The sequence below is a fragment of the Hypanus sabinus genome, chromosome 10, assembly GCF_030144855.1.
Source record: "Hypanus sabinus isolate sHypSab1 chromosome 10, sHypSab1.hap1, whole genome shotgun sequence".
In the NCBI taxonomy this organism is placed as follows: Eukaryota; Metazoa; Chordata; class Chondrichthyes; order Myliobatiformes; family Dasyatidae; genus Hypanus; species Hypanus sabinus.
Genome location: NC_082715.1, coordinates 81,230,966 through 81,245,506, shown reverse-complemented (window position 1 = coordinate 81,245,506; position 14,541 = coordinate 81,230,966). Strand labels below are relative to the sequence as shown.

The window sequence follows — 14,541 nt, the reverse complement described above, 5'->3', positions numbered from 1 at the left end:
GGACATCAGAATTCAGTGACCTTAATTATTTCAATCTTCAAAATGCTACCTGGCCTGCTGAATATTAATTTTCAAACTTGTAGAACAACATACTGAATTTCTATCTCCAATAACCTGATCAACATTTACCTCTTTAAAAGAAGTTCAATGTAAAATTTATTATCAGAGTACATGCATGTCACCATATACAACACTGAGATTCTTTTTCCTGCGGGCATACTTAGCAAGTGTATAGAACAGTAACTGTAAACGGATCAATGAACAATCAACTGTGTAAATAAATAACAATAAGTAACCAATGATTGTCTGGTCTTAGTGTTCACGATATCTCATTATGTGTAAATAGATTGATGTTATATCGCCTTGTTACAATACTAGCCACACTTTGGTCCCTTCTACATTGCCCCGGGTTCGTGCAAAATCTCAAAAGAAGTGCAAGCTATTCCTTAATAGACATCCGAGAAAAATTCCGCTACTTCACAGAAACGATTAGAAACTTTGTAGATATACTTAATCGTCTACGATGTTGAAAAGGACTTGCAGTTCCTTCTATCGATTATACTAACCCCGAGGCCGCTCCTCCGTGTACAAATCAATCACAAGATCACCGAGCGTCGTTTCCAGTAGCACCGCCATTTTGTCGTCAGCCCGATGCAAAATGGCCGCCAGGTGTGCGTGTCGCGTGACGTCACCTGACGTCGAATGAGAATGCGCGGACGTGTTTCTTGTGCGCGCTCCCGTCGAGTGCTTGAGCGCTGGGTCTGAGAAACCTTCCGCTGAGCTGGAGAGGCCATAGCGAGGTAGAAACCGCCGACGGGTTTCCTGAATTCTCCAGCGTCGTGATAGGTACTCAAGGTATTATGTGCGACCTAGTTTGGGTCCTTTTGCTTCGCCGTTTCGTTACGAACAAACGATATGGCTTGTTTGCCCCCCACCCCCCCGGTTTAGGCCTCGACAAAGTCACCCAACTGTCATTGGCGACTTCGTGAAACTACGCTGTGTTTCATTGCAACGCTCTGCTGCACTTCATTAGAGAGCTAAGTGGAATCGCTCAGATTCCCCCCAACCTTCCTGAAGTCAATGATCAGCTCTTGTTTAGTTGACTGAAGTCAGTGACCAATTGTTTTGTTTTTCTTGATTTTGAGATGATAGGGTATTTTCAGAACATGGACTTTCAAAGCCCAGCATGACCTTTAGACAGTAAAAAACTTAATCCAGCATGTACTGCGCTTTGGTGCTAGACTAGCAAATCTTCAAGACTTGGGTATTATTCCATACTAATACTTCAAAATACTTTTAAGTCACTTGTTTAATGTTACAAAGTAGAATAGTAAATTTTCTGGTGTATGTACTAAATATAAAGGGAGCACATGAATCAAAACCCTAGTAGATTTCAAAGGGTCATGGGAAATAACAAGGTCATCTTAAAATAACTGTGACTCCAGTATGGAAAGAGAGTTTGGGAACTGGGGCCTCAGTCTGACAGGGAGAGTGGAAACTGGAGACCTTGCTGAGTGAAATGGGGTGTGGGAAAGGGAGGGCAAGAAACAGCACTTGGTAACTCTGACGTTGAACTATTGGGATTTCTGTCTAATTGGACTGCTGGCCAGCAAAGTTTTCCTGTACATAATTTAAGGGTTATAGCAAGAATTAAGTACTTGATGCCTTTTGGTAGGCAACTTTCAGGTGTCTAATTACTCTTTGCTTGTAAAATTCTCTTACTGATGGAAAATAACCGTCTTACAAATTATTTGACCTCCGTCAATCTGATTCTTCTCTTTTGAATTAGTTGAAGGCTTTCAAGTTGGTTCTGTATGTACACATTCAGCTAATGTGTTTATTTGTGCCTGCACAGCAGAACATTATGGTCCCATTTGTTTCTAAATTCGCACTACTCTCTGTAAACCAGCTTATCCTGAGTTGCCCACTGGATTTTTTTTAAGCAATTTACCAAGTTAAATGGGTAAAAAATATATTTAATCATGTTAATGAAGGAAACATTGGAAAGAAACCAGAGAAAAATTACAATTATAATATTTCATGTACAAGTGGTAAATAATTAGAATAAAACAACAGTGGAAAATTAAAAAGGAAACAATTGTTAAAGGAAAACTTGTATAATATGTGATGTCAAAATGAGATTTCAAAACTTTGCTACATTTCACTTAAGTAAATTTGAAAATTGCTGGGTTATAAAACTGCACGAGTAGAGTTGAGAAACCAAGAGCACCGAAAGAACTTCTTAGTAATCTCATGAGATCATTGTCCACTTAACTCAGTGAAGATACCTTTGGAATTCTAAGTTGTAGTTTACTGGTCTAATTCAAGATTTAAGATTATTTATTGTCATTCTTCAGTACACAAGTATAAAGGAGAACAAAATGATTACTCCATATCTGATGCAGCAGAAAAAATAAGCATGAAGAACAATAAATATAAAAGCAATCCTACAAAACACAATGTACAAGTAACAGTTCAATACATAGACTGAATGTATGTATGTAAAGTGATGTTTGGTGACGTATATGTAGTGGTGGTGTGGGTTAATGGGTGGAGGTGCTGGTCACCCTGACAGCTTGGGGAAGTAACTATTTTTGAGCTTAGTGGTCCTGGTATGGATAATCTTAGAGTGCAATGTAGATTCAGATCAGATCAAAAAAAAAGATAACTCAAAAAAAGAATCTACTTAATGGATTTAAAACCTAGTGAAGGTTTTGCAAGGGAAAATATTCAATATACTTGTCTATATTCTGTCTATTTTCAGAAGTTGCGCTTCCTGATGGTTTAAAAAATTGTTATATATCTTTTAGACTGCAATGAAAATGAGTCTTCTTGAAATCAGTGAAAACGTGAAGTTGGGCAGGGAGTTTGCCTTATTGGGGAATTATGATTCTTCATTGGTGTACTATCAAGGTGTGATTGAACAGATTCAGAAATATTTATCCTCTGTCAGAGATCCTACATACAAACAGAAATGGAATCAGGTAAAAAAAAACTTCTTTCATGGCTTTATCACTGTTGGATTGTTGGTACACTGTAGTATATGTAACTAACAGTTCTAATTGTTTCCATGTATTGCATGTATCCCATTTGGAAGCTATTATTATTTTACAGGAGTAATGTATGACTTGTTGCATGACAGATGAATGTTTAAGATTATCAGGGAGCTAACAGAGAGAGGCGTAGTTCACAATAAACATTAATGAGAGACCTAAAGGCTTAAGTTTATTTATGCTGTATTCTATAGGAATATCATGGATCATTAGTCTTCTATAGATATGATAAGCACTAATTAGTAATGGCAATTGCCAGGGCATGTCTGTAAATAAACCCTGCATTGATCAGATAACAGATGTGTGTTGCTTAATGCAGACAAAAGCAACTTAATGTAATTGGTTCTTCAAACTAACCACAATATTTATAAAAACACAATTGAAGTTGCAATGAATAAAGTCCTGTTCTTCAGTGTGTATGAATTTCAAGTTACATATATAATAAACAGTGAATGTAATATTCTCATGAAGCATTCTAGGATATTTGGCTAAATGTACAGACCATATTGAGACAGATGAGACCAATCCTCTTGCCTTCTTCCCGTACTTTTGACAGCCTTACTAATGGATAATCTATCAACCTCTGTTTTAAATATACTCAATGACTTGGTCTCCACAGCCATTTGTGGCAATGAATTTCACAGATTCGCTAAAAATGTGAAAAAGTAAACTCACATTTATTGCAACTGGAACAAAAAGAAATTGCAGGTGCAAAAATTCCAAAACAAAGTCAAAATACTGGAATCATTCAGCAGGTGCAGCAGCATCAGTGGATGCTTCAGGTTAAAAAACCTTCATCAGAACTATAAAGTGTATTTTAAGTTGCAGAGGGGAGGAATGGCAAGAACATAGTAATGTCTGATTAGGTACAGACTAAAGTCAAGATAACAATTAGGGACACAAAATAAACAAATTGAAGAATTGATAGAAAAAAGGAACGAACGTTCTGAAATTGTTAACTTAATTACTCAGTCTGTTGCGTTTAATAGGATTATCTTCAAAATGCAAGTTTGTAATGTTATACAATTTTTGTTACAGCATGGAAGTTAACGTAAGAAATAGAAGCAGGAGTTGGCCATTTGGCCCCTGCTCCATTATTCAAAAAAATTATAGATAAGTTTTTACCACAGCTCACCTTTCTTGCATTAACACCATATTCCTTAAATCCCTTATATCTAAAAGTTAATGGCAATGAGGAAGGTAAAGTGATTTTGTTATTCTGGTTCCATTGACATAAATTCTGAAACTCAACCTCCTTTTGTATGTGCAAAATCTTGACTTTGCCCTGTGTTTTGTCGCAGGCCTCAGGATGTTCCTAACCATTTAATATTTGGTGATTGAGTATTCAAATTACAACAGCAAGTGTTTTGCAATTAGTAAACATGATACTTTGCCAGTAGGTTTTTTAATGTCAATTCAAGCTCCATAACTGTCACCTTTTTATTTTTTTGTAGATATGGCAAGAGATAAGTGAAGAATGTCAGCATGTCAAAGAGATTGTGGCAACATTGGATGGATTTAAACATAACAGTTCTCCTTTGCAAGCTATGCGGAATGAAGGGCCAGCAAATGATTTGGAAGTCTGGTCATTGCCTGTGCCAGTAGAGCGCAAGTAAGTAACTTTACCTTAGATTTTTCTGACCAAGAGTTCTCATCCTGAAACTTCGATTCTGTTTCTCTTTCCACAGATGCTGCTTGACCTGCTGACTCTTTACAGTATTTTCTGGGTTTTTTTAAATTTTAGATTCCCAGCATCTGCAGTTTTTAGGCTGAAATCTACTGATTAGAAGAAATATTTTATGGGCTGCAAACTACGCATTGAAATAATAATTGTTTTGTTTTAAAGTAAAAAAGTACTAGATTTTGGGAACAGGGAAGGAAAAAACTAAGATCCAGTTTTTGTGTGTGGATGTGAAGTTAAGACTTTAGGTTTAAAAAAGATCCTAGAATAAATGTTAGCTAGCCTGCTGGTGGTATAGTGGCATCTGCAACGAACTTTGAGGCAAGTGGTCCTGGATTCGAATCCGGCCAGCACCTGGAACTAGCTACTCAGCCTTGTTAAATAACAGGCAAATGCTAAAGAAACAGCAAGTTTGCCACCAAATGCACCACAAGGTGTTGAAAGAAACAACAAACAATGTTAGCTGAACATTATATATTAAGAATGTTGGTCAGAACTTCCCTAAATACCTACCAGAGATGGCAACTTTGACCTTTATTTATAATTAAAAATCAGTGTTGAGTGAAAAGTATCTTCTGAAAGTTATAGCTCTGGCCAGTCACTTGTGAATGAAAGGCTTCTAGAAATGAACTGTGGTGCTAGATTACATAACAACCAGACACAATACCTGGTAACAAGGTTCAGCAAGTGATAGCTCATCAGCATATTCCACCAGAATCTACAACTTCTGGTGGAAGTTCATAATTTTCCTCTTTCTCCTCAAGAGTGACTTGCTTCTGGTCTAGTTTTGTGGTTCTGGAGTGGCTGATGTCAAAACCGATACAAGAAGAGAGAAATCTGACTGCTACCTGTCACCCTGCTATCAGTCATTGGGAAAACCACCTGCAAAGTCCTTTTTCACTGCTACTTCAGGAATCGGTGTGGATTATATCCTTGGTGCACATTGAAGACCACATAGAGACGTACATGTGATCTTAACTGCACACTGACTCCATTTCAAATGCATGTAGCAACACCAATGAGTGCACTTGGACTTCTTATTAAAGTCTTTGACTTCATCAGACAGGGGAGACAGTGGAGCAATTTCAAATTAATCTCCATCTTGCATTTGCACTACGATGGCATGCAAGCTAGGATCGTAGTTAATGGGTCTGCTGTAGGCTGAATCTCAGGAAAACTATCACACAAAACTGTTTATTGCATAACTTTTCTTGCTACAATTTGATATTCAACATTTAAGGAGCACAGAAGTATTTAGAACATAGAACAGTACAGCTCAAGAACAGACCCTTTGGCCCACAATGTTGTGTCAAACCAGTTAAGTTAGTAAGCAAATCTCTTCCGCCTACTCAATGTCTATTTCCTTCCAAATTCCTCTCATGCATACATCAATCTAAACGTTTCTTAAAAGTCACTAACGTTTCTACCTCTTAACACCACCCCTGGCAGCACATTCCAGGCACCCAACACTTTGTATTTAAAAAAAAAACTTGCCCTCACATCTCCTTTGAAATTACCCCCTCTCACCTTAAATGCATGCCCCCGGTATTAGAAATTTCAACCCTGGGAAAAATATATTGTCTGTCTACTGTATCTGTGCCTCTCATAATCTTATAAACTTCTACCAGATCTCCCCTCAGTCTCTGCTGCTCCAGAGTAAACAGCCCCAGGTTTGTCCAACTTCTTGTCATAGCACATGCTCTCTAATCTAGGCACCATTCTGGTAAATCTCTTCTGCACCCTTTACAGAGCCTCAACATCCTTCATATGCTGATGCAACCAGAACTGTATGCAGTACTCCAGATGTATCCTAACTGAAGTTTTATAAAGCTGCAACGTAACTTCCTAATTTTAGAACACACTGTCTTAACTAATAAAGGCAAGCATGCCATACAGTACTGTGTGAAAGTCATATGCATGTATATATAGCTAATGTGTCTAAGACTTCTACATAGTAGTGTAGTAATTCCATGTATTGCACTGTACTACTGCTGCAAAGAAAAACAAACTTTGAGATATGTGACTGATAAAGCTAATTCTGAAATAGGTCTCTGTTGTGGAGTGAGTGTAGGAAGGGGACAGGGAGAGGGGAATCATCTTTGAGAGAAGCACCAGGGAGACATTCTGTAATCAAATCAAGTTTAATTGTCATTCAAGCCATACGTAGATACAGCTGAATGAGACAGTGTTCCTCTGGGGCCAAGCATTCAAAAGTAGCAAGCAAACATTTGAAAAAAAGTGAGTAACAAATTTAAAGAAGCATATTCACTCAAAAAAAAACATATATAGTCCAAGACCTTGAGCCACAATGTCCAGCAATCAACAGTACAGACACCTGGAAATCCAGCCTGTCATTTCATTGCTTGAACACAGGAGGGCAGCACCAATGGGTGAGGCTAGCCTGCAGCCAAACTCAACCACAGTAGCACTTCTGAGTTGCTCACCTGGTCTGCAGCAGCAGGCAAGACTAAGGCTTGTGGCCTAGTCCTCGCTACAGCTGAGGCTACACAGCTCCCATATGGAATGCCCTTCCACCAGGCAAGGGTAACAGCCCTGCAGCAACTTAAATTATCACTGTCCAACAGACAGCGATCCATAAGTCAATTGTTTGGAATCAAACGACCTTGCCTGTTGTCTCAGGAGCCACTTTAAAAGAGCTATGAACTTGGACCCCAAGATCCCTCTGCTCATCAACACCATTAAACATCTTTGCATTGTCCTTGAACAGTGTACTTTCTCTTTACATTTGATCTAGCAAGATGCAACACTTCACTTTTGGTGAGGTTTAACTTCATCTGCCATTTCTCTGCCCATATCTGGAACTGATCCATATCCTGTTGCATTCTTTGCCCATCTTCCACACTGTCCACAACATCATCAATCTTTGTGTCATCTGCAAACTTACTAACCAACCTACATGAAATCTACATTTTCATCCGAGTCATTTATATACATCATGAACAGTAGAGGTCACTGCAGAACACCATTAATGACAGACCTCCAGCTAGAATGAGTCCATACAACCCTCTGACTCTAGGCAATCCATTTGTGAATCCAAAACATCAAATTCACAATGGACCCATGCATCTTAATCATCTGGATAAGCCTCCCATGAGGGACCTTGTCAAACGCCTTACTGAAATCCATATAAACAACACGCACAGCTCTGCCTTCATCAATCACCCTTGACACCATGTCAAAAAATTCAATCAAGTTAGTAAGACACGACTTACCCCGCACAAAGTCATGTTGGCCCTTCCTAAGTATGCCATGGTTTTCCAAATGTTCATAAATCTTAACGCTAAGAATTCCCTTCAGTAACTTTCCTACTACTGACAGACTCACTGGTCTATGTGAGGGCCTCTGTCAGTCAGACTTGATCATAGATATTGCATTCTAGCTGTCTACATATGCCAGCCCGGGCAGTACGATATGGAGAGCAAGCCGTTACCCATGTAGCAAGCCTCCCCTCTCCATGCATCTGATGAACCCAAAGGAACAGCAGAGACCAATACAATTTGGTGCCAGCAGCATCACAGGAGTTGCCAGCCAATATCAAACTACTGCCTTATGGACCATCTCCAGATTTTTCCCTCGGGGTTTACTCCCAAAGCCTTCCCCATAAGTAGGTATGGCCGCAAGGCAGCGGAGGTTTCAGATCAGAGTTTTCCTTCTAGATGAGCTGCCAACCACAGTTAATGAACCCCATTTGCCCAAAGTGACTGGTTTTAAGGTGCCAGTAACCTGCCTTTGCCCCTTCAGTCAGTAGAAACTGTTCTGCCAGGCTTAGTAGCTAAGCCACATGTGAAGGCCAGAAGCTGGACTTAGTTGTCAGAGGCTACTTGAAGCATTTAATAGGTAGTGGGAGCTTGTCCCCATTGCCACCCCTCATTATAACAACCTTGAGGAACCCAGTCTATAGTGGCCAGGATTACCCCGGTTCCCTTCTTTCATAATGGAACAACATTAGCTACTTGCTAGTCCTCCAGGATCTCACCTGTGACTAGAGTGTACATGAAAATTTTGGTCAAGGTCCTAGTAATCACTTTTGCTTTTCTCAATAATTTAAATATATCCCATTAGATCTTGGGAACTTAGCCATGTAAATGCTCTTTAAGAGACCCAACAATACATCTGCCTTTGCCTTGAAATGCCCTAATGTATCAATACTCCCAGCACTGATCTCCCTGTGCTCCTTGTCCTTCTTAGTTAAACACCGTTGCAAAGTACTCATTAAGGACCTCACCCACATCCTCTGCATCCAAACATATGTTCCTCCCCTTATCCTTAAATGGTCCTACCCTCTCCCTAGTTATCCTTTTGCTCTTCATGTATGTGTAGTAAGCCTTGGCAGTCTCTTTTATCCTACTTGCCAAGGACTTTTCATGACCCATCCTGGCTTTCTTAATTTTCTTCTTGAGCTCTTTTCTGATTTCTTTATAATCTTCAAGGGCTCTGTTTGATTTTAACTTCAGGCTTTACATACTTTTCCTTTTTCCTCTTGACTAAATTCATCACCTTTCTGCACATCCAAGGTTCTCTTACCTTGCCATCCTTGTCCTTCCTTCTGACTAGAGCATACCTGTGCTATACTCTGCAGTTTGGCTTTAAACACCCTCCACATATCAGATGTGAATTCTAAAAAATAGCTGTTCCCAATGAATTCTCTCTAGCTCCTACCTAATGCTCTCGTAACTTGCTCTGCTGTAAGTTAATACTCTCCCACAAGGTCCATACTTATCCTTATCAAGGAGTTGTGCTCACTATTCCCTAACTGGTCACCTGGCCAGGCTCATTACCCAACAACAGGTCCAGTATATCCCCTCTTCTTGTTGGACAATCTAAGAAGCCCTCCTGGAATCACCTTAAAAAAAACTGCCCCATCTAACACAAAGCAATCGAAGTCTCTCTACCCAATATCTTGTTAGCAAATGTATAGCCACTGGAAAAGAAGCTTGAGGACCAAAGAGCAAAATTACTGTGTCAGAAGGAAATGAGGAATTGCTGCTTTCTGTGTTTGGCTCACTCCAAACACGCTGGATTCGGGGATCAGACCCAAGAGCTTCTCAATACACAAGATGGATCGAACTGCTGATTCGGAGAAGGAAAGCGCTTGGGTCTATTTCATGATAAACTCTTTGGTGCTCAGACGCAGCGGTCTTGGTCTTGTCACACTGCTGTTCCCCTGACCTGGAATATCTAATGATTAATTGCCAACTGTTCTACTTATCGAGAGTTCTCCTCTGCAATCCTGACTGCAGTTTGCATACTGCCAAAAGCCGACATTAACCAGGCACTCGAGGTATTGAATGCTGCCATCCCCAAGCAAGAAACTGCCCACCCTGGCACACTTCAAGTCATGGTTGGTGACTTTTGACTGTGAGGCTAACCGTAGCTCCAATGGTATATTTAAGTTTGCTGACGACACCAGAGTTGCTGGTAGAATCAAAGATGGTGATGAATTGGCATATAGGAGGGAGAATGAAAATCTGGCTGAGTGGTGCCACAACAGCAACCTCTCATTTAATGTCAGTACACCAAGGAACTGATTATTGACTTCAGAGGAGGAAACCGGAGGTCCATGAGCCAGTCCACATCGAGGCATCAGAGGTGGAGAGGATCAGCACTTTTAAGTTCCTCATTTCAGAAGATCTGTCCTCAGCCCAGCACGTAAGTGCAATTACAAAGAAAGCATAGCCGTACATTGAAAATTTGCAAAGATTCAGCATGACGTCTAAAACTGACAAACTTCTGTAGATGTGCGATGGAGTTTATTGACGAGTTACATCATGGCTTGGTATGGAAACACCAATGTCCTTGAATTGAAAATCATACAAAAAGTAGTGGATGCGGTCCAGTCCATCGCAGGAAAAGCCTTCCCACCACTGAACACATCCACACAGAGCACTGTCGCAGGAAAGCGGCAGCCATCAAGGGTCCCCATCACCCAGGCCATGCTCTCTTCTATGCTATCAGGAAGAGGGTACAGGAACCTCAAGACCCACACCACTAGATTCAGGAACAGTTATTACCCTTCATCATCAGGCTCTTAAACCAGAGGGATAAATTTATTTATTTATATTATTTTTTTTATTTGTACGGTTTATTGTCCTTTGCGCATCAGTTGTTTGTCCATCTTGTTGGGTACAGTCTTTCATTGATCCTGTTGTGTTTCTGGGATTAACTGTGTATTCTGCAAGAAAACTAATCTCATGGCTGTTTATTGTGACGTGTTACTTTGTTAATAAATTTACTTTAAATTTTGAACTTTTAAGTCTCTTGTACTCAGAAGGTCCCAGTTTATATTGGGAAAGTTGAAGTCCCCAGTGACAACAACCCTGTTGTTTTTACACCTTTCCTTAATCTTCATGCATATCTGTTCCTCAATGTCCTTGTGGCTATTGAAGGGTCTGTAGTACGATTTCATCAGAGTAATTACACCTTTCCTATTTTTAAGTTCTACCCATACAGATCCATTATGTACCCTGTGAGTGCAGCTGCAATATTGTTTCTGATTCAAATTCAAATTCCACCCCCCCCCCCCATCTTCAATCTCCATCTCTATCTTTTCTAAAACAGTGAACCCCTGGGACATGAAGCACCCAACCCTATTCCCCCTCTCAACCAAGTCTCTGTACTGGTCACAACATCATAGTTCCATGTGCAGGTCTGTGCTCTTAAGTTCATAACCTTTACCCAAAATGCTCCTAGCATTAAAATATACATCAAACTATTCATCCCATTGTATCTATTACTTTCCTCCTGTCTGTTTTTACTGACCCTTCCTGTCCATCCCTCCACTTTCTGACATGGTGCTCTAGCAAATTGTTCTGACCCCCTGCCCAAGTAGCACTAGCAAACCTCCAGAATATTGGTTCCTTTTCAGGTTGGGTGCAACCCGACCCTTTTGTACAGGTCATCCCTGCCCCAGAAAAAGTTCCATTTACCCAAGAACCTGAAACCCTGCTCACAGTACTAGTTTCTCAGTCATTCATCTGTATTATCACTCTGTTCCTGCCCTGACTAGCACATGGCACTGGGAGTAAACCAGAGATTTCTGCCTTAGAGGTCCTACTCTTCAGCCTCTTTCCTGACTCCCTACACTCACTGTGCAGGCCTCTTCCCCCTTTCTACCCATGTCATTAGTCCACCACAATCTCTGGCTGCTTACCCTCCCTCTCAAGAATCTTTTGTAGCCATTCTGAGACATCCTGAGCCTCATCAACTGGAGGCAACACACATTCCTGGCATCTTTTTCGCAACCACAGGATCTCCTGTATTTCCCCCATCTATCAAGACACCTAACACTATCACTGTGCCTGATTTTACCCTTCCCTGCTGAGCCTCAGAATTGGCCACAGACCTAATGGCCTGGCTGCTGCTGATGTGGCCTGATAGGTCATCCCTCCAGCAGTTTCCAAAGGAGTATACTTGTTGCTGAGGGGAATGGCCACAGTGGAACCCTGCACTGACTGCTTCCTCCCTACTGCTATCTGAAGCCTGCACTCTGGGTGTGACCGCCTCAGTAAGGGTTTCATCTATGAGGTTTTCAGCCTCCCAGATGGTCCTGAGTACATCCAGCTCTAGCTTCATTTCCTTGACCTTGTCAGGAGCTGAAGTGGATGCACTTCCCGCAGATCTAGTCATCAGGGAGACTGTTAGGTACCCTGCAGTCTCACATCTTATAGGAAGATGTAAGATTTGAAATATAAGTTTGAGGTTAAGGTAATTGGAAACCTCATTTGAAATAAGGCAATTGGGACAAAGAACTAACTGGCAACTTTTATGACTGAAGTTTATAGATCCTGAAAGGTAAGAAAGGCTGACTTAACTAACCAAATTGACTTGTATTCCACTGAACACAGACCATCACCACACCCAAGGAAAAGACAGTCCACTCCATGTAATGACCATAGAGCTCCTCAGAAAGACCGCCTAGGTGCTCCAGTTAAAGGTTCTACCCGTTCGGTAAACCGAATAGGAAACAGTGAGAAAGTGAAAGCAAGCAAAGGAAAGGAAAAGAAGGGAAAGGATGACAAAGTAAGTTTTCATAACAGGAAACTGAAAAAGTAGTCCAATATCAGAATTAAATAATTGAATTATAATATCTAAACAAAGTATTTAATATTTTCTCTCATTAGAATATCTGTTGATTCAATAATAATTGTGGTAACTGGTGTGAATATTTCTTTTGCCTTCCCACTGTTTTCAGTGGAGAGTTTGGTTTTGCCGTCTGTTTCACAGTGGGTAGTAATGATTTCTGGGAAAATAAATATTACCATGACTTGAAAGCAAAACAATTTCATTACATGTGCTTTATTTTTCAAAAGCCATCTATCCCACTACACATTTTTATTTGCACAATGCATGCTGTGTTTGATGTGATGTAGTAAATTCTACTACAGTTTCAAATTTCTCTGAAATGCTATGCAGATTACCTGACTAAAACTAGCATTTGAATTATGTAAGACCAGGCAAGCAAATTTGTCAGAAATTATCAAGAGGAGAAAAACTTTTGTTCTGCTTAGGAACTCGTAGAATTACTTCCCTCCTCCTAAACGAGTTAAGGTTTGAGTCCAAAAATTCTGATTTAGCAGTGAGTGCCATCAAGTGAGTTAAGCTGTGGTTCATCTTTTGCCACTTCCTGGTGGGTGTATACATGGCTTTATTTACTGAAAATTAAAATTCTGTACTTATACATATGTGACTTTTGTATCACTTTAGATACTACTCAATTAGATATTTATTTTGGTGACTTAAGAATTTATGAATTTAAAAGAAAATCATATTTTAATCTGTATCTTAATAGGTAAAACAGACTGATGTCTCTGAAAGTGAACCCAAAAAATTTGATGGCTCTGGAAATGACCGGGATTTAGTGGAAGCTTTAGAGAGAGATATAATATCACAAAATCCAAATGTTCGATGGTAAGTAAAATTATTGATGTCTATAGCTATTGAAATCTAATAGTTTTTTTCACTGATTCTGATTTGAAATAGTGAGCTAAGACATTTTCTGAAAGAGCAGTTAAATCTTTTCATTTGATATTTTGTGACTATTTTGTTTTTTTAGTCCTAACAGTAAGAATGGCATGAATGTAAATTATGTCAACAAGTAACACAGCTCAAGTTATTTTTCAGGGATGATATAGCAGATCTGGCTGTAGCAAAAAAATTGCTGGAAGAAGCAGTAGTTCTGCCTATGTGGATGCCCGATTTCTTTAAAGGAATCAGACGACCGTGGAAAGTAAGATAATATTAAAAATAACTTGATAAAAGACTATAAAGTAAAATCTTCTAGGTGTATTATTACACAGAGCATAGAATGTTGTAGGCCCCTCGGCCCACGATATGCCAACTTTAAGATCAATCTGACCCTTTACTTCCACATTGTCCTCCTTTTCCCTTTCATCCATGTGCTTATCTAAGTGTATCTTAAATGTCCCTATTGTATCTGCCTTTATCACCATTCATGGCAATGTGTTTCATGCACCTACCACTCTGGGGAGAGAAAAAAACTAGTTCTGACATCCCTCTCTATACTTTCCTCCACCTTAAAATTATGCTGCTCATATTAGCCATTTCTGCCATGTGAAAAAGTCTCTGGCTCAATACGCATTCTCCATGTATACTATGGAGTAATAAAATACCACAAGGTATTTTGAACTTCATTCATTCACTGGGTTCTATGGAGTTATCACCATGTATCATCTCCACTTTAGTTTCTTAACAGGCAAATATTTTGGCATAAAGGTAATAAAGTTGAAATTTTCATTAAGGCAGTCTTAAAGTTAGATTTATTTTAAC

General features: G+C 39.7%; 2 protein-coding genes across 7 annotated transcripts in view; one reads left to right on the top strand and one right to left on the bottom strand.

Annotated features, from left to right (window-relative positions):
• Positions 1 to 708, bottom strand: part of ppil4 (peptidylprolyl isomerase (cyclophilin)-like 4) — an 80,140-nt gene extending 79,432 nt beyond the window's left edge. For 2 of the 4 annotated variants that reach the window (XM_059982227.1, XM_059982229.1), the window contains exon 1: positions 567 to 638. Coding sequence is in view for 1 of the 4 variants with exons in the window: in XM_059982226.1 (XP_059838209.1) it covers positions 567 to 636 (70 nt within the window). In the remaining 3 variants the exon portion in view is untranslated. Of the gene's footprint in view, positions 1 to 566 lie in introns of all 4 variants that reach the window. The other 2 variants (XM_059982226.1, XM_059982228.1) reach the window with 2 other exon arrangements.
• Positions 709 to 713: 5 nt separating this feature from the next.
• Positions 714 to 14,541, top strand: part of LOC132400825 (katanin p60 ATPase-containing subunit A1-like) — a 31,267-nt gene continuing 17,439 nt past the window's right edge. Inside the window, exons 1-6 of one of the 3 annotated variants that reach the window (XM_059982225.1) lie at positions 714 to 800; positions 2,811 to 2,984; positions 4,508 to 4,665; positions 12,600 to 12,774; positions 13,544 to 13,662; positions 13,876 to 13,981. In XM_059982225.1, the coding sequence (XP_059838208.1) occupies positions 2,817 to 2,984; positions 4,508 to 4,665; positions 12,600 to 12,774; positions 13,544 to 13,662; positions 13,876 to 13,981 (726 nt within the window). In that variant the 5' untranslated portion in view covers positions 714 to 800; positions 2,811 to 2,816. Of the gene's footprint in view, positions 856 to 2,810; positions 2,985 to 4,507; positions 4,666 to 12,599; positions 12,775 to 13,543; positions 13,663 to 13,875; positions 13,982 to 14,541 lie in introns of all 3 variants that reach the window. The other 2 variants (XM_059982223.1, XM_059982224.1) reach the window with 2 other exon arrangements.